Here is an 18,496-nt window from a genome sequence, read left to right on the forward strand (position 1 = left end):
AATGATGTCACACCTTTTCTTCATTACAGATTCATTGCTACCATATGTATGTAATTCAGGGTTTTTATTTTTTATCTTAGATCCTGAGACCTTGTTGAATTTACTTAGTACTTCTAGGAGCTTTTTTTTTTTTCAAACTGTCAGATAGGGAGTGTCTCTTTCTTTCTAATCTTTGTGCTTTGACTTCCTCTGGTTGCCTCATGGCCCTGCCTGTGACTTCCAGCACTTTGCTGAAGAAGACTGTTGAAACTGGACAGCCTTACTTTGTTCCCAATTGCAGTGAGGAAACACTTCATCTGTTGTCATTGAACGTGTTGCAAGTAAGTTCCATTAAGTTCTTTCTTACTTTGGGAGCTCCCAGGATCAAGCAGAGGTTCTGCAAATACCAGGCAAGTGCTTCATTACTGAACTACACCCCGAGCCTGAGAGTAAGTTCTTAATAAGAAAATAAGTTAGGGTTGACTTAAATTAGTTTTTAACCATGGACAGATTAAGAATTTTACCACATTTTTTTTTTTTTTTTTTTGCATCACCTGATAAGGCTATTTGACTTTTCATCTTTAGTTTGTTAGTATGATGTATTGTGTTGATTGAGTATTTTTTTTGTGGGGTGGTAGGGTTGGGAAAGGGTCTCACTATGAAGCTCAGGTTGGCCCTTGACCTTGCTATGTAGTCTAGCCTGGCCTCTAACTCCAGATCTTCTGTGTGAGGCTCCAAAGTCCTGAGGTAACATGTGTGTGCCATTGTACCCAGCCTCTTTACCTGCTTTAGATGTTGAGGCAACATTAGATCAGAGAATGAATTTAAAGCATTCATATTTTATAGTAGTTCATTTTATATTAAGCTGTGCCAACATGACTTGACCATGATCTCCAAATATCTGGCCAAACATTAGTTGGAATATTTCTTTGAAAGTATTTTCTACATGAGAATAAGAAAGCAAGAATGTCAAATCTTAGTGTAGTCCCATAAATAATTTAAATCAACTGTGCAACTTTTTCCACCCGATCTTAGTTGCTTTTAAGCACTTAATAAAGTTTTATTAGTACAACCAGCTCAGTTGGTTATGTTTAGGCAGTTAAACAGGAAGGCGAGCACTCACAGCAACTAAGAGGTGATGGACATTGTCAAGCTTCAGGGTTCAAAGTAAGAATCCTGGGCTAATGTCATCACCCAGCAATATGATGGATTTGTGAAATAAAACATGATGTCTTACCGGGTTTCATAAACCTCCCTTGGGGCAGAAGTCTGGAAGGATGGATCCTACAAAGCTGTTTAGATAAAGATGTGGTGTCTTTTCAAGTTGTGTTTGGAATGGAAGAGTGTACTACTCTGGCTCACGTGAATTTCAGTGAGAAAAGTCAACCCTGTATAGATTCCTTCCTTTTCTTTTAATCTTTAATTTTTAAGGCTTTTGAGTATTGATGCTCAGCTTCAGTCCTACCAGGGAGGCAGTAACTTCAAACAGTCATCCAGTGTCTTCAAAGGCCTGACCTCATACATCTTCCGTTGTGCGATGATGCTCAATCCCCTCTCCTCCCAGGCACTGAGGTCCTGTAAGGTCCGCTGCTGGCCACATCCAAGCCAAGCAAGTGTACGGGACTTCAGCAGGGTCTGATGTTGAGGGCCTCAGAATCTACCCTGTATGGGATCCTGTGGGGCTGGTTCCTTACACAGCCCTTCCACATCCTAAGGCCATGACAACATGCAGGAATGAATAGAGGAAATGCATTCCTATCTCCTCATGTTCCTTTCAGAGGCATGTTCTCTGCTCTTCTTCCTCCAGTTGAATTCTCTTAATGTGGGAATAGAATGAGAAAAATACAGAGAAAGATGTGTCAATAATCTAGAGGGAGAGTTCTTTTTTGACACAGAATTGTAAAAGATGGCTACATTTATTTATTAATATTTACTTGCTTATTTTTAGCCAAGGTTCCATGAGATTTGGAAGCCCTGGTTAACATATATATTTTTTTAATGATGCTTGTTTAGAATAAATATATATAGAAAGGTTTATATTCTGAGTGTAAGTTATGCCCATCCTATAATAAGAAATTAAGTCTCAGGCCTGATTCTGAACACACTGTCCATTTAACTGAGCAATTCATCTCATTGCTCTAGATCAGGGGTCGGCAAGCCCTTTCTGCCAAATAACAGGTAATTTAAATGTATTTATTGTCTAATCAAATGAGAATGGCTGCATTTCAGTAATATCCCTAGACAGCAAGTGTTAAAGCTCATGTAACTTTGTGTCACAAACACTGATCTCTTTAGTATAAGATTGTTTAGAACATAGGAGCATTCTAAACTATGCAGGCCTTGCAAAATCCTTGCAACCCAGATTTGGCCCATGGTTGCATTTCTTCAGTTTTCCTGTGTGTGTTGGGAAATACATTAACTCATCAGGACAAGTGAACACAAAATGTATTCCTTTGCTTTCTGATATGCTGCATGAAAAAGCCATCCCTGCTGCATTTTTCATCCAAGTTGAAGGTAAAAGCAGCTAGTCACACAGACGTCATGGAATATCATTTGGCTGACGATGCGTTAACAAGAATGGAGATCTGTAGGCAAGGGAGACTTCTTCCTGTCTTGAGAAAATGCAGGTCTAGTGGTGATCCCTCACCTACTTCCCTGTGCTTAGAGTGTGGGACAAAGGGCATTCGCTGATAAAATTCTACTCCATGAGCACAAAACATCCAAGAAGACTCAGATGAGGAAGACACAGTGGACTCTCAGTCAGGGATTTTCTTTTTTCTTGTCTGTCCTTTCTCTGTCACAGGTTTGGTGTGTGTGTATTAACATGGAGTCTGATGTGTAATTTACTCATTTTGAATATATATTGAATTTATATGTGTGTACCCCAGTCACAAGTCAAAAGCTTAAAACACTGAAATTTATGAAAGTACCAGTTCACAACCTACTATACAATGGTAACTCATCAGGGGTGATAAAGCCATTTATTTATAGGGTTGGGTAGGTAAGCCAACTATCTTAAGCAGTCATGGCTAAGACAATAGGGGGTGACGGAACCCTGTGTAAACTGTAGGATGCAGCCTGTACTCTTTGCAGGAATATTTATTTTAGAAGAAAACAAAGCCCAATGAATAAACAGAAACTAATTCTCTCTTCCCTTCTTCCCTTTCTCCCTCCTTCCTTTCTTCCTTCCCTCTCTTCTTCCCCTCCCTCCTTTTTTTCTTCCCTTCCCCTCCCCCTTCCTTCTTCCCCTCCCTTCTTCCCATCCCTTCTTCCCCTCCCTCCTTTTTTTCTTCCCTTCCCCCTCCCTCCTTCCCCTCCTTCTTCCCTTTCCCTCCTTTCCATTCTTCTTTCTTCTGCTAGGCTCCATTGACCCTAGGTCTTCATGCATCCCAGACAAGCACTCTACCATCTTGCTAACTCTGCAGCCCTCAAATTTGTTCTCATTGAAGCAAACAGGTTGATCAACTGGATGTGTGCAGTGTTTCATCTTTCAACCACTGCTGGGATCAAGTTTGATAAAGAAGGTACCCATGGAAAATTCTTTTCCTAAGTGTGGAATAGAGGTTGTTTTGAGAAAGATGACAGACAAGATCTTTGTTATAGAACCTCAGAGGCGGTGTAGGATAGAAGGTGTGCTTGCCTGGGGCTGTGTCTCGGTTCTGGTATTTTCTAGTATTAAGACTGGGATTTGTTATCTAACTGAAACCATCTTTGTGAGAACGGAACAAAATAATTCAATTTTGAAAACGTTTCAATCAATTGCAAACTACTATGAAAAGTATCAGTTATATTTTTATAGTCAGAATTCACACTTCTCTGTGCAGGTCCCTAACAAGGTCATGAGCTTCTGGGCAGTTGGTGCTTGGCTTGTTTGTATGTTCTGTTTGTTTGTTTTTGTGTTTTCAGCAGCAACGAGGTGTTGTTAAACAGTGACTGGCATGTTTATACAGCATGCCAGTATAAGGCTGAGTTGACTTCTGATTAGAGCTATAACTTGCTAACCAGGCTCATGGAGAGCAAATAGCTCGTGCTAGGCCGGATCACTCAGCTGCTATCTTTGTTGGAATAGCATCAGTCAATAGAAAAAATTGGCACCAGATAACAGATCTGTGATCCAACAGTAGGGAGGCCTAGGCAAGAGAACCACAAATTGGGGGCTAGCCTGAGCTACATAGCAGCTTTATATATATTTTTAAAATGTTATCAGGCCACATGCTCTGTGGCTTTCTATTCAAGGACAGGACTCGGTATTATTGGATTTGAATGCTAAGGGTCAATCTTCTCTAAATAAGCAACCAGCAACCAAGCAAAAAACATATGTAAATGTTCTAAATGGAGATGGTCAGACAATCCAGGTCCTCCCATCAAAGGCTTGGATACTAAATGCGTATTAAGTATCTGGCTTTGGAGATGTTTTCCCTGGGAATCCAGGAAAAAAAAATCCCTGTTTTTGTTTTGTTTCGTTTTACCATAAAACCATAATTTCCTTAGGTATGGGAAACTTTGTGACTAGCCCTGTTTTTTTGCTGTGATCTTGGTTCCAGCACACACACACACACACACACACACCCAAAGTTCACTTCTTACTTGAACTTGATTCTCCTCTATTAACAGGAAGAGAATGGTCTCCTATGTCTGAGAAATCTTGACAAAAAATTGTTGTTGTAAGAATTAGTCTTTATAGTTTTGGTTATGCCCCCCCCCCCACTCTCTGTCTCTCTGTCTGTCTCTATCTCTGTCTGTCTCTCCTTGTCTCCCTCCCTCCCTTCCTATTGGTGCTCAAACTCAAGGGCTCACATATGCTAAGCACACACTGAGCTATGCTCCAGTTCTTTTTTTTTTTTTTTTTTTTTTTTTTTTCAAATTCCAAGTCAGTATGTTCAGATGTTTTGATTCTCAAACTTTGGTTTTCTATTTTTTTTTTTTCAAATTCCAAGTCAGTATGTTCAGATGTTTTGATTCTCAAACTTTGGTTTTCTAAGTCTTCAGAACAAAAAGAAAGAAAAAAGGGGGCTGGAGAGATGGCTCAGTGGTTAAGCGCACTGACTGTTCTTCCAGAGGTCCTGAGTTCAATTCCCAGCAACCACATGGTGGCTCACAACCATCTGTAATAGGATCTGATGCTGTCTTCTGGTGTATGTCTGAAGACAGTGACAGTGTATATATATACTTACAATAAATAAATCTTTAAAAAAAGAAAGAAAAAAACCAAACCAAAACAAAACAAAAAACAATGCAAAGGCTGGAGGACTGGTTTGGTGTTTAAGAATGTACCCTGCTCTTCTAGAGAACCCAGCTCTGTTCCTAGCACCCACACCAGGAATTTTACAGCCTCCTGTAACTTCAGGTCCAGGGCATCTGATACCCTCTTTTAGACTTTGAGGGCACATTCACTTACACACTTACACACACACACACACACACATTTAAAGATAAAAATGTAAATCTTTAAACAGATTTTAAAAACTACTTGGTAGGGGCACAAGGAAATGGCTCAGAGGTTTAGAGCAGTGGCTTTTCTTGCAGAGGACCCAAATTTGAGTCCCAGCACTTGTGGTGGTTCACATCTGTCTGTAACTCCAGTTCCAGGGGATCTCTCTTCTGGCCTCTGTGGGCAGCAGGCATCCATGTGGTACATAGACATACATGAAGGCAAAACATCTACATACATAGAATAAAAATAACACAATAAAGTTGCTGGGACATGCATGGCTTTGGGATTTACCTTTCTGGGATGACAGGGACCAAACACAATGACGGCTCTGGGGTTGGGCAGGCTGTGTGGTCTGATGGATGTGCACCAGCACCCTGAATCTCAGCACACTCACTAGTTACAGCTGAGGTAAGGGGCAGGTCATCTAAGCTCAATAGGGGAGCTTCCATAAGGGATCAGTCTCAACTGCAGCTGGAGGAGGAAGCTTTGGTAGATATTTCCTGTGCAGTTCTTGGACCAGGGACCAGGGACCAGGGACCAGGGACCAGGGACCAGGGACCAGGGACCAGGGACCAGGGACCAGGGACCAGGGACCAGGGACCAGGGACCAGGGACCAGGGACAAGAGTACCACTTTGCTGTTCTTTTGAGCATAGCCTGGGGAAAGCCTTGCCATTCCCATGGATCTGAGGTGTTGCAATCTTTGACATGGTTGTGCTTGGGCCAAAAATACATATTCACTCAGGTCTCCATCTGTCCTTCTCACAAGCATAAAATAAAATACTTTGGGGATAGTTTCATTTTTGTACTTGTTAATTGTCAAGTAAATATTATTTTGATATAGGTTCACAGAATCTCCCAATATTTCTCTATTTGTTTTTTTTGAAAGCAAGAATTCTTTATATCAGCAAAATGTAGAAGAAAATAATTGGATTTGGGAGAAAGCATGGGACAGCAGATAATTAAAATTTGGTTGAATTTATTTTTTCCCAGAAATGCATTTAGACAGATTGTTTTAAATTGTGGTTTCTTTGCTGTTATGGGAACTGAATCCTCATTTGTACTAGGCCAATGACTTGGTTCCTGTTCATTTTTAAAGTCTATTACTTTAAAGCAATTTCATCTTGTTATGAACATATTTGGGAGCATTTAAAATAATAATGAAATGAAACAATTGTTAGTTACATTTACCAAAATTGACTATATCTCTTTATTCAGTTTAACTTTCTGAAGAAAAAAAAAACAACTCACCATTAGTGAAAATATATAGTTAAAACAGAATTTTGTTTACTGTCTTGCTTGTTCCTTGACTATTTGCATGTATTGTATTGCTAGTTCCTCAACCTAGAACTGACCTTTAATACTTGCATGTAGTTAAAATGGTATAAAAGCAAAAAGGAGGAGGGGGGATGGAATAGGGGGTCTCTAGGGAGGGGAAATGGGGAAAGGGGATGGCATCTGAAATGTAAATAAATAAAATATCCACCAAAACAAAACAAACAAAAAACCCTGTGTTTTCCTGGAAATGTTTTTGAAAAATAGCTTCAATTATTATTTTATTCTATGGGTTTTATTATTTTGATGGCTACCTGCATATATGTGTATATATAAAGTATGTTTGATGTATATATGATTCTTTGTGTGAGTTTGGGCATATGTGTGCCATAGCATGCATGGAGAGGTCAGAGGTACCTTAGATATTGGTCTCAGCTTTCTACCTTGTTCTTGGCAACATCTTCTTTTTGTTTGTTTGTTTGTTGTTGTTTCCCTTTGCTTCAAACTCCAAAATAGCTAGACCTTGAGCTTCCAGGGATTCATCTGGGAATGTGAATTTTTCCACTTAGAAAGTACTCAGAAGCCAATGTCTCCCCTACTGTGTATGTAAGTCATGGGTACTGAAAAAATTCTTGTTACCTAAATGTCACTAGCACAAATTAGTCTATTTATTATTTAAACCAAGTTTCTTCCCACCTTCAAATTTGAAGGTGATCCAGATCTGAATCAAGATCAACTTCTTATAAAGATGTTTTTTCTTATAAAGATGTTTGATGATTTTCGATCCAAGGGCTGGTGTCTGGATATGTAGAGGTGACAAGCTCAATTAATCATTAACTGCAGATCTGTACCTCTTGCTACTACTTATCTCCACTCTGCGGCTGCTTTTATGCTGAGCTAGCTCAGACACTAACCAGTAGGTTGACGTAGAACTTACCATGGGCCCTCATAGGATGTGATGAGATTTCCTCTGTCTCATTCTCACCTCCTTTCTTATCATCCTTAGTACCCCAGGGGCTTAAGGCAATCTTTCACAAAATAAAGAAGTGGAAGTTCCATTAGCATATTATCAAAATGAGAAGATGTGGCTTGTCTTGGGGAGTGCTCCATTCTTTCCAGAAGATGAAGATTTGGCTCATAAACACACAGCAAGGAGACGCCAACCCTCAGCATCATTGTTGTGTCAGGGGCCATGGGGAGAACCCCAGAGCCACAGCTGGCATGTGCAGCTGGCGTTAAAGATCATGGAGCTAAACCAAGGTGATCGATCATGCCACTCAGGGTGATGAGAAGGTACCAGAGAAGGGATGTCAGAGGCATTTCTGTAGGGCTGGCATAGACACCGCAGAAAACGTAAAGAAGTGCTGTCAGCTGCTTTTCGGAGTCGGTACTCATGACCAGTAAGCTCTGAGTTGGTCACAGACACATCCGCAGACACACACACAGACAGACACATGTAGCCATTATATATGAAGTGAGGTTATGTTCAAATATAGGAGGCTCATAGCTCAGCACGAAAGCCTAGATAACTGGTGAGATATGTTTTTAGAAAACAATTTATTTGGTTTTTTTTTTTCTGAATACCTAGAATCTCAAAGCTCTCGTATGTCCACAATAAGCTTCATAAGCTTCTTTGAAGAGAAAAGAGAAAAGGAGAGAAGGAGGAGAGAGGAGAGGAGGGGGGGGGAGGAAGAAGGGAAGGGAAGGGAAGGGAAGGGAAGGGAAGGGAAGGGAAGGGAAGGGAAGGGCAGGAACTCTGGTTTGGAAACTGTCTCCTATGTAGTCATGACACACAAAAAGATTGTGTATTCTGTCAATAATACAGGTCTCATCCCAGCTTGCAAAGAGCAATTGTCCACAAATCAGGGAGCGATTAAATAAAATTGGTATTTGAAGCCTACCTAAAATTGTCATCTTGGATAATACAAGGAAATTTCTGGCTCATTAGAATATGTATTTCTGGTCACCAGAGGCCAGCGCTCCACATTCCTAAGGACTTCTCAACAAATGTGAGGCCCTTCTTTACAGCAGGCAGGCAGGCTCCCCACCCCTTGGCTCACACATGCTCTCTCTGCTAGTTCCCATTTCTAAAATCACCATATTTAAGGAGGCTCTGATATGGATATGAACTCCTTGCATATAAAAGAGGATTCTTAGTTTGCTGTGTTTCTGACATCCTAATACTGTGCTTGGAAGAAAGTATTTGATACCCCTTTGTTGAACTGGATGAATTGCATTGAGTTTCAGCCACACTCAGAAGTCAGCCAGCGTGGCCTGTCACAAGGTTTGCAGACCAGGAGAGTTAAGTTCTAGAATCTGTCACTAGTGCCTTTTGGGGACTAGCGAGATGGATCACTTAAGTGGGGAGGTGTGACAGGATCCCTTGCAGTCCATTCATGACATGACGGGTTGCTTCTGTTTCCCAATGCTGCCATTTTCTCTGTAATCATTTTACACTGCTCCCTGCTTTGTGGTTACCCTAGCAGAAGTGTCTGTTTTCCTTTTGACTTAAGTTTTTTCTCCTAAGGGGTTGGAATCAGTGTTGTGTATTTTCCCGGAGAGATACTGTCCAGAACCTTTTCCCAAAGGACCACAGCTCTGATTCATTCATTTATTTATTTTTTAAAATTTGCTTCTCAACATTATTTTGTTTCTACCCTTGCTAATGCTCGTAAAATCCATGTCATAAAGCACTAAGCGCTAGAGGACATGAAAGGACAGATTGTGTAGCTGTTTACTCTCTTGGCAATGATTTAGTTCTTCTGCGCTTTGAGCTTCCCCAACTTGAAGCTGGCCCCCCAACACACTCTCTTACCCCAAACAGTGCTGCACAGAGGGATACTTAGCATCTTTTCTTCACAGTGTAGCAAACTTCTAGTAAGATGAGAAAGTACCAAGTCCTTTTGCCAGCTGCCTAGTTTTGTGTTTTTCCCTCTCCCGTTGTCAACTAGGAATGTCTAAAGACACAGCACTCCACTACTGAGTGGTGGATAGTTTCAGGGTGTGCTTCTGAATGCTCCCCTCTCTGTGGATTTCTGCTAGTGTGAACACTGTAGGTGATACTCGAACCTGTGAACTTGAACTGGACAGGTTATTGGGGTTTTGAACTTCACCTTGATGATGCTTACTGAACTTTATTGTTACATGGGAAATCATCATGCTCCCCATCAGAGGCTGTGGGAGCGTTCCTATCCTCATCATATACAGTAGGGGATTCTTGTATATCTTCTGTAAGTCTATCTTCATCTTGGGGGAACTGGGAACTGCGCTCAGCTTCCAGCTCCTCAATCTTCTTTTCCTTTTCCGCTAAGACTTCTTCGAGCTGAGTGATCTTCTCTGTCTGAAGGGAAAGTTGAGTGGACAGCTCCATTATCAGGGTAATCTTTCTGTCACTTTCTTCCACAGGTGGGAGACCCCCATAGAGCACTTCCACTGAGTTGGTTGCTAAAGCAAAGACAAACAACAAAAGAGGAAAGTCATTTTCCATTAGCGTTCTTAGAACTCAGAGAGCAAAGACGAAAAACGCTTCATTTTGCACGTTTTCGAGAGACATCCCAGATGTTGCATTATCTGGTAAGACACACCAAGAATGGAATCCAGATTCCTGTGGGAGGAGAGATTCGGGGTGCTTATGAAAGAACTTGGAAGCCTCTGGAGAGAAAGAAGAATCAGTTCTTGCCAACTCTTTATACATACACACACACACACACACACACACACACACACACACACACACGTGTGTGTGTGTGTGTGTGTGTGTATGTGTTTTAACTTTCAATTAATCATGGGAATGAGCCAAACTTGAAAATACAGACCCCCAAACAATAGCCATCCCAGGTTTCATCTTTTCCTTCCCACAAAGAATCATTCACAAGAACCTCAATAAAGAAAATATGCTTCAGATTATATTTTTATGTACCTGAAAAACAATAGCAAAACTTGCCCTTGCTCCTTTCAGAGGATACAGTACTATGGAAAGACAAATTTCTCAGCCCAAGCTTCAGTGTTGCCAGGAGTATACTTTGAGCCCAGCCAGGGATTTGCTTGCATGGGATCCATCATGGAGATTTAGTTCTTTTAGGTCTGAAGACTGGTCAACATTGTAAAATAAAATTGATCATCTTCTAGGACACCAGTTAACCCAGTATCATGGTCATTAGTGAATCTCTGAGCTAGGGATGCAGAAGTGAAGCAGGGGAAGGAAAGTCCAACAATGAGAGGAAAGATGAGTCATTGGTGCATTGGCATCCTGGAAAATGAACCCCACAACTCAGCCTATTGGCTTCTGAGGAATAAACTCCATCTTATTAGACCTCAGAAATGCCATCCCCCTTAACTCTCTGTACTCGGAATTTTCACCATCAAACTTTTCCAAGCTATGCAAAAATCAGACTTAGGTATAAGTAGTAAGGGATTTCAAGAGCTCAGATATCAGTTTATGGATAATGGAACCAATAGCATCCTGATACATGGCTGCAGTAGTTGATATATTATAATGGGAAGCCCATTGTTTTCTCCATTCTCAGTGAAGACAAGCCCAAGGACCAAATCTGATATACTCTTGCAAACCATGGCTAAACAGGCTTTCTACACAAGCCAGGTTGTAATGGTATATGCCTATATTCCTAGCACTCAGGGGGATAAGACAGGAGCTGAAGGACAGCTAGGGATCTAGAGCAAGACCCTCACAACACACACACACACACACACACACACACACACACACACACTACTGCTGCAAACCTAGACCTGCTATCTTCTGCCCCCTCCCTGTGTGTGTGTGTGTGTGTGTGTGTGCGCGCGTGCACACATGCATGTATGTTCGTGTGTGTGTGTGTGTGTGTGTGTGTGTGTGCACATGCGTGTGTGCATGTGCACATTTGTGTTCAGGTAAAGATTCCCCCAAATTCATTAGTGAATAAAAGTTAAGACCCTTTGTGAAGAATCTCTGGTGGAAGCACAATGTTCAGCATCCTTGTTGGTCACAAATGTGATGAGGAGACACCAATCCATTCTCTGATCTTAGAAATTATTATTGCAAATTAGCACATTTCAAGGATGTCTCAGAAATTTTAGTTCTCATTATGTGAAATTCTAATGCTAATATTGAAGGACAGTGACTTGGTCAACTCTCTTAAGTTACAGAGCAGCAGCACAAGGAGCAGGGGAGACACTCAGTGGTTCACAGCACACAGTATCATCTCCACCTGATCTGGAGGCAAAACACTCCAGCAGCTCCAGCTGCCAGGGGATCTGACACCATCAGATACCATCTGACACCCTCAGACACTCTCAGACACCCTCAGACACCCTCTGACACCTTCTGATACCTTCTGATATCCTCTGACATCCTGTGACACCCTCTGATCCCCTCAGATACCCTCTGACACCCTCTGATACCCTCTGCACCCTCTGACACCCTCAGATACCCTCTAATACCCTCTGACACCCCCTGATACCCTCTGACATCCTCTGATACCCTTGAATACCCTTTTCTGGCCTCCACAGGCACTGGCACACATGACTAGATTTACAGAGGTAGACACACACAGACATACACACATACGCACACACACACACTTAAAAATAGCATTTTTAAAAAAAGAACAGTGACATATAACATTTGAAAGAGTTCTTTGGTTCATTGTCTCTGCAGTAGGCACATGTGCTCCAGCTCAGGAAAAGCTGCCCATATATCAGGGAGCCTTCTTAGCTGCTGACATACCAGGGTCCCACGTTTTACATCTGGCCAGAGCTGTGCTGGCAGCTACAGTAACCAACCACATATGACTAACAAGCAACTGGATGTGGCTATTCTAACTTGAGATATGCTATAAATGTAAAATAGGCATCAATTCTGAACACAGCTTGGGAAAATATGAAATATCTTGTTAATTTTTGCTATTATTATTATTATTATTATTATTATTATTATTATTATTATTTTTGGTTTTTCGAGACAGGGTTTCTCTGTGTAGTCCTGGCTGCCCTGGAACTCACTCTGTAGACCAGGCTGGCCTCGAACTCAGAAATCCGCCTGCCTCTGCCTCCCAAGTGCTGGGATTAAAGGCATGCGCCACCACTGCCAGGCAATTTTTGCTATTATTAAAGTAGTAATATTTTGGCTCTCTTGCATCAGATAAAGCATGATGTTGAAACTTATTTCACTGATGTTTTCTACCAGAACATTGAAATCACATGGTTTGAGATCATGAAACACTTATATTCCTGCTGGGTGGCGCTGGTCAGGCGTTTCCTGCAGGTGAGTGGTCTCTGAGATCCAGATGGCCCTGTAGCTTTTGACTGTACATAGCTACTCAGCCCTCACAGGGGTTTTAGGGAAGGAGGATTGGTCACTCTCAACAGATCAATGTTTTCTGTGTCCCCGAGGGTGGAGGCATGGAAACGCAGGTTCGGAATGGGTTCTTATGGGCTGAAGTAAGTTTCAACAGTGGTAGAAAGTGGAAAGGGTAAGACGAAAGATCCCAGCAAGGTGAGGTATGTGGACAGAGGCTGAGAAGAGCAGCAGGGTGGGATGCCAAGCTTGGCAGCCCAGGGATGGAGACAGATGTCTCTAGGGCTCCTACCCTTGGGCATGTTTGGCTGCTAATGCCTTTTACTTTAACCCCTCTGTCAAATTTTTCTCTCCTGATTGTGTCCTTCACTGACATGTGAAACAAACAAACAAAAACAACAACAAACAAACAAACAAACAAAAAACCAGGCTGCAGTGACACTCCAGAAGCCACCCTGGTGTCTCTCTTCATTTTCTCTTCTCCTTCCCCTAACCCCCTCTTTCTCTCTAAGATAAATGAAAGTATAAATGGTGAAAGTTTTATATAGTCTGAAGAGAACAGGCCTGTGCGACATTACAGATAAATACCTTGGCTGTCTGCCCCTAATGATAAATGGCAAAGTACAGCATCAGAGGCCTTGCCTAGGTGATATTAGATAGTACGTCTAAATTCTTGCTCTGGAAGAGAACAGCAGAGAGTGAAGATGGAAAGAGAAAGAGATGGAGAGACATGGCAGGGTTCAGATGCCTCACCAAAGGATCACATACTGGGTGTCTTAGGTAGTGGACATAGTTTTTCATAGTCCCAGAGGTGGCACATCCCAGGTCAGGATGGTTGGGCTCTGATGAAGCCTTCTTGGCTTGTAGATGCCAACCGTCTGTGACCCTATGGTGTGGTGAGAGACTGCAAATTCAGTAGTATTCCTTCCTCCTCATCGTCTTTGACACAGGGTTTTACCTAGCTCAGACTGGACTCAAACATATAATCATTCTGCCTCTACCTCAAAAGAGGTCTTACAGGTATGCACATACCCAGAGAGTATCTATTTTATTTTTGATGTGTATGGGTGTGTTACCTGCGGGTATGTCTGTGTAACATGTGGATGCAGGCCACATAGAGGTAAGAAGAGGGTGTCACATCCCCTGGGACTGGGGTTACAAATCATTGTGAGCTGCCATATGGGTGGTGGGAATTGAACCCTGGTCTTCTGGAAGAACCACCAGTTCTGTTAAAGGCTGAGCCATCTCTCCAGTCACTGGTGTTAAGGGCACTAACAGCATCCAGCACAAGGACCCTGTTCTCCTAACCTCAGCCAAATCCAACTTCCATCAAGCTTATTTCTGATTGCTGTCATGCTGGAAGGCCAGCATTCAACAGAGAGTTTTGGGAAAGGTGTTGATCAATCAATCAATCAATCTGTGGCTCAGTAAGTTGACATTAGAAAAGAACTAGACAAAGACTAAGAAGCTGAACAAAGGAGGGCTGGCAAGATACCTTAAGCTCTCCACTGCATTGCTTCTCTGTACCAAATGAAGATGCTGAGCAGGAGGAATGTGGATGGGTATGTGTGACAAAGGGGACATTTCCTACACAAGTAATTTTATCAATCTCGTTAGGTGTACATCACAGAAAAATCTGTTCCCTTTCTTGTGTGTGGGACATGCATGTGCCCTGGTGCATGTGTGAAGGTCAGAGGACCACCTCAGCGGTTGTTCCTTGCCTTCCTCTGTTTTTGAGACTGGATCTTTTGTGGTTTGCTGCTATGCTGTGTACCCCAGGCTAGCCCACGAGCTTCCAGAGATTCTCCCATCTCATGGAGGAGAGCTGGGGTTACAGATGTTTGCTTTCCATGGATTCTGAGAATTACTTTAATGATTGAGCAGCCCTCCCAGCCTCCTACTTGTCCGAAATGGCAAAAGCTTTTGAAAATCTTCATCAAAGTGAGGGAATGCATACACTAGACATTGTCCCAGGACCCCTGGTTGGTTTTTGATGCAACAACTAATCATTACTTTTCCTTAACAGTAGTTACTCCTTTGTAGCGGGAAGGGACGAGGCTCTCTAAGGTTCTGACAGCTTACACGTCCCAAATCTCAACACTTGCCGTCTCCCAGACTTCTGCCAGCAGATCAGATAGATGCTTAGACATGGAGGGTCTTCCATCTGACCAAGAAAGCTAAGTTTTCATTCCATACCCAGAGTTTCAAAGACAGAGACAGCCACGAGAAAGGGCCTGTCTACCTGTGAGAGAGGCACAGACCTGACTAGCCACAGCCAGAGTGTGAACTTGTCACACTTGCAGGAGTTTTTGTCAGCATATGACAGCTCTTGTCAGTCCTCGTTTCTGCCTGCACTTAACATAGAGGTGAACGGGCTGGGTGGGTAGTTCAGCGGTAGAGAAAATGCTTGCCTGTATGCGCAAGGCAATGGGCTCGATCCTCAATCCCGCAGGGGGCAAAAAGACATCAAAGGGGAATAAAACTGAGAGTTAAAGACTGCAGCAAGGAAGAGGTGAAAACAGGTTATCACTTTAATGTGAAATATCTCCCACAGCTTCCTGTGCTGCATGCTTGAACTCAGTTGTTTTGTGGGTTTTTTTTTTTTTCTGGAAACAGTAGGAAATAAGACACATTTGAGGAAGTAGGTCTTTGATAGCATGCTGTGCAAGCCTATATCCGGTCCCCAATTCCTTCTTTGCTGCCCACTTCTTGACTCTCATGAACTGAGCAGCCTCTTGTCTGCTAGGCTCCTATGGACACAATGTTCCACCTGAGCGCATGGCCTAGGTAACCACCGACGGAATGCCCTGAAATCACGAAGTCAACACAAATCCTTTCTTCTTTCACAGCAATAAGAAAAGTGGACAATATATGGGTGGTGGACGTCAGGCATGTTTAGCAAGGTTTAGGATGAGGAGTCCAGGAGTGTTCTTGAGTCTGTCCTGAGCTGCTCCCTTTTTTGAGTCAGCCTGGAAGGACCAAAGGCTAGCAGAGAGGTGACCTTGGCCTTTGGGCATTTCCATCTCATCCTCACTGCACTCTTAGCAGTGCACCTCAGGAAAGTTATACAAAAATAGCCAATAGTACCTAAGTAGATTATTCCAGAGGGAACTACATTTAAGGGATAGCTTAGAGCCTAAGAGTTGGAATGCATTCTGAAGACAATCTGCATTTGTTTGTACCCACTACAGGAGTTCTGAAAAGCTCCACACTGATCCTCTAATCTGGCATCCCTCAGACTTTTCATTTAGCCAGTGAACTGTAACCAAGGGATAAAATCTGTGTTGTTACTGAGGTTACAAACATATAGAGATAATGGACAGGCACAAAGCTGTCATGGACAGCCTAGGATGGGAGCAGGGCAAACCCACTGATGTACACTGGTGTGTAGATCAGAAGACCTAGCACACGGAACCATCAATTCATGAGTACAGGAGTTCCTATCACGCTGAATGGGGGCCTGGTGAATGGCTTTTTAAATACACCATTGCTGAAGAAGGGTGTCCCCTTTAAGTCCATTTATTGCTGTCTTCCCCAAGTATTTACTGAGCTGAGAATCACTGTCTGGTTTGTGAATCAAATGCCCCCATAGGTGGCATATTTTGTTTTTAGCAGATACTCAAATATCTTCTATGGACACATTTAGCTCATTCATTTTTCTAGCAATTAGTGATTAGGCCCTGTACATAGAGCATGATGATGAAGTGATGTCAGCTCCTGTAGCCATGTTCTGCTATGGGGCATGGGAATGGCAGCTCTAAGTGAAGCCCCGAAGGACAGTCAGGATTAGCAAGAAGAATCACCCCCCACTGGGTACTCACTCTGACAGGTTTGCTGGTTTTTTTTTTTTTTTCCTCTTTGTTTTTCAAGCGGATGCTGAAGCTGCCAAGTATTTACTCAATAAGAAAGACTTAGTGTTGAGGTGATTAAATACCTCATCCCATAGTCACCCAGGATTACTGTTCAGCCTCTAAGACTGTGCCAGCCTCCTCCTCTGTACAAATGCCCATCCCTCTGAGTCACTTAGGGCTGGTTTTGAAAGCCTTGTATGCTTGTCAACATCCACTGGGGAGTCAGGATTTACCTCTTGTCAGACACTGGCTTCCCATGGGCACACCAGTTGGGATACACCTCTTCCACTTATATATAAAAAAATGAAGAAACAAAACTCTTCCTAGTTTTCTATCTTTCTTAATAATCATTTGTGAAAGGAAATTCTCTGAACGATTTCTCACCGAGAAGGCATATTAATTCTTTTTATTTATTTTGTTTTTGAGTTGGGGTTTTTCCACGTAGCCCTGGCAGTCCTGAAACTCTCTGTGAAGACCAGACTGGCCTTGTACTCAGAAAGATCTACCAGCCTCTGCTTCAGGAGTGCTGGGACTGTGTCTTAATTCTACAACAATAAAAATATAGTGTCATGATTCTGTAACACTGAATACAACAGTTCTGAGGTGAATCTCTTTAAAAACAGGCATGTAACGGTGAGGAGAGCTAACCCAGTAGGACCTGCTAGCTCTCTTTGAGAATTGTGGGTTAGATTCTGAAAGCTATGAAAATGATTCTTAAATTTGATACCTGGAACTTCATCAAACCAGGCTTCAGCCTTGAACTTCTCTGTTGGGTGGGTGGATCAGAATGCCTAGGAATCTGTTTTTAAAGATCTCCACAGATGATTCTGATCAGCCAGGTTTCTGCTGATCTATGAGAGAAGCATGGTGAACTTTTGGCTTAATCCCTAAAAGGTAGGTCAGCAGACATGCAGATAAGCCTGTTCTTGACAAGACTGGAGAAGGGATGCATCTGTTCTGTTTTTTTGTGCCTCTCCCTGGCTGGGCCACAGGGCTCTGCTTGTAAATGTTACTGGCTAACTACATGTAGTCATGGTTCTCACAGCCTCTACCCTCATCTGATTGATTAGATTATATCCCTGAAACATCTCAATAGTTTGTACTTGGCTAAATTATCCCCAGGGTATCCAGAGTAAATGAAGAGTGTTGAGGGGTTTGGTTTGGTTCTGTTCGTTGTGTTGAATGGTTCATTTCCATTCTCCGCAAAGAAGTCTCTTCCTGTGAGGAATGGATAGAGAAGAGAGAGGCTTCACAAGGCAGAGGAAGTGAAGATCATACTTCAGATAGAAACAGACTTTCTGGACTTCATGAGTGAAGCCCCCTTTATTTTTAAAGCTTGCTACAGTCAGATAATATGCCCCCAAAGACTTAAGGACGTTGTCACAGAAAGATAGAGTGATACCTTGGTGTCAGCTTGGGAAGGTAGTAATTGGGTGGAGAAACAATGAGACTATATACGATGCAAAACTAACATAGGTTGGTACAGAAGCCTAACTATGGTTTCCTGAAATGTAAATCTTTGACAACTTTCATGATGACTTCTCAAGAACTATCTACAGCTACAGCTCTTTGTTTTGTCAATGAAATTAGTATCTAAGAGGAAATTTCCATTGGTTGTTTAAAAAGCCAGTGCATGTAAATCTGCTTTTCTATCTGGCATTCT

The 18,496-nt window shown here is 42.3% G+C and overlaps 1 protein-coding gene and 1 long non-coding RNA gene across 2 annotated transcripts in view; one reads left to right on the forward strand and one right to left on the reverse strand.

Moving 5' to 3' along the window:
- The first annotated feature begins 221 nt into the window (after positions 1–221).
- Positions 222–10,197, forward strand: LOC143434303 (uncharacterized). Its single transcript, XR_013103704.1, has 3 exons — positions 222–320; positions 3,340–3,503; positions 10,093–10,197. It is a non-coding gene; the product is annotated as an uncharacterized LOC143434303 (long non-coding RNA).
- Positions 8,435–18,496, reverse strand: part of Ccdc192 (coiled-coil domain containing 192) — a 193,212-nt gene continuing 183,150 nt past the window's right edge. The window contains exon 7 of the mRNA XM_034518367.2: positions 8,435–10,131. Coding sequence (XP_034374258.2) covers positions 9,812–10,131 — 320 coding nt within the window. The 3' untranslated portion in view covers positions 8,435–9,811. The remainder of the gene's footprint in view (positions 10,132–18,496) is intronic.

This window comes from Arvicanthis niloticus, chromosome 14, assembly GCF_011762505.2.
Source record: "Arvicanthis niloticus isolate mArvNil1 chromosome 14, mArvNil1.pat.X, whole genome shotgun sequence".
In the NCBI taxonomy this organism is placed as follows: Eukaryota; Metazoa; Chordata; class Mammalia; order Rodentia; family Muridae; genus Arvicanthis; species Arvicanthis niloticus.